The sequence below is a fragment of the Eimeria mitis genome, genomic scaffold, assembly GCF_000499745.2.
Source record: "Eimeria mitis Houghton genomic scaffold, Emh_scaff541, whole genome shotgun sequence".
Lineage (NCBI taxonomy): Eukaryota > Apicomplexa > Conoidasida > Eucoccidiorida > Eimeriidae > Eimeria > Eimeria mitis.
The window spans coordinates 10,760-12,040 of NW_013573683.1; the positions used below are offsets into that span (position 1 = coordinate 10,760).

General features: G+C 57.8%; 2 protein-coding genes across 2 annotated transcripts in view; one reads left to right on the forward strand and one right to left on the reverse strand.

Annotated features, from left to right (window-relative positions):
• The window catches only part of EMH_0015650 (uncharacterized protein), a gene marked incomplete at both ends in the record, with an annotated part of 1,840 nt that extends 1,477 nt beyond the window's left edge, over positions 1-363 (forward strand). Inside the window, one exon of the mRNA XM_013500444.1 lies at positions 6-363. Within this exon, the coding sequence (XP_013355898.1) occupies positions 6-363 (358 nt within the window). The remainder of the gene's footprint in view (positions 1-5) is intronic.
• A 62-nt stretch (positions 364-425) lies between these two features.
• EMH_0015660 (ATPase, AAA family domain-containing protein, putative) overlaps positions 426-1,281 on the reverse strand; it is a gene marked incomplete at both ends in the record, with an annotated part of 4,305 nt that continues 3,449 nt past the window's right edge. The window contains 3 exons of the mRNA XM_013500445.1: positions 426-516; positions 566-1,075; positions 1,245-1,279. Of these exons, the coding sequence (XP_013355899.1) occupies positions 426-516; positions 566-1,075; positions 1,245-1,279 (636 nt within the window). The remainder of the gene's footprint in view (positions 517-565; positions 1,076-1,244; positions 1,280-1,281) is intronic.

The window sequence follows — 1,281 nt, forward strand, 5'->3', positions numbered from 1 at the left end:
TGCAGCAATAGCAGCAGCGTGAAGAACCGCAGCATCAAGTGCAGCAGCAGCAGCAGCAGCAGCAGCAGCAACAGCAGTAGCATCGGCAGTAGCAACAGCAGCAGCAGCAGTAACAGCAGGAGCATAGAAGCAGCAACAGCAGCAGCAGCAACAACAAAAGAAGCAGCAGCAGCAGAAGCCAGACACATACAGAGACAGAAAAGGAGACAGTCAGCAGCAAACAACGAGGAAACACAAAAACAGCAGCAGCAGCAGCAGCACAGAACGCCTGCAGCAAGCAGCAGCAGCAGCAGCAGCAGCAGCAGCAGCAGCAGCAGCAGCAGCAGGAAACCAGCAGCAAAAACGTACTTCAGTTGCTGCTAGCCGGTGGGGGCAGATGGCGTCTATCTCATCGATGAAGAGCAGCGTGCGGCCCCCCACAACCCTCACCTTTTCTGCTGCTGCTGCTGCTGCTGCTGCTGCTGCTGCTGCTGCTGCTGCTGCTTGCTGCAGACGCTCTCTGCTTCTGCTGCTGCACTCATCGAACAGGCGATGAATGTTTTCTTCTGTCTCTCCCGGGGCTGACCCCACCAGCGTTGTTGCATGCACTAGCCGCACCTCAGGCAGCACCACCACAACCCTCTCCTGCTGCTGCTGCTGCTGCTGCTGCTCCTGCTGCTGCTGCTGCTGCTGTTGGGGTTGGTGCTGCTGCTGCAGCCAGTTGCCTGAAACGATGGAGAACAGCAGCTCGGAGTATGCAGCAGCAGCATTTCCGTCTAGTTTGCTGCTGTCTATCCCCTCTGCAGCAGCAGCAGCAGCAGCTGCTGCTGCTGCTGCTGCTGCGGCCTTGCTGCTGCTGCCCTGACTAGCACCAAGCTGCTGCTGCTGCTGCTGCTGCTGCTGCAGCCGCTGCTGCAGCAGCAACATCTCCTCAGCAACAGCCTTCATCAGATATGTTTTGCCTGTGCCTGGGGGCCCCCACAGCAGCAACCCGTTCTGCTGCTGCAGCCCATACACCGCAAAAGCATCAGGCCGCAGCAGCGGCAGCAGCAGCTGCCAGAACACCTGCTGCAGCACTGCACCACTACCGGCTAACCTGCAGCAGCAGCAGCAGCAGCAGCAGCAGCAGCAACAGCAGCAGCAGCAGCAGCAACAGCAGCAGCGGCAGCAGCAGCAAAGAAAAGAACTATAATGCAGCACAAGCCAAGGCATATGATATACTGAAACCACTGCAAACCCTAAACCCTAAACCCTAAACCCTAAACCCTAGCCTGTCTCCCTCTTTAAGGGTTGTTGCTGAGT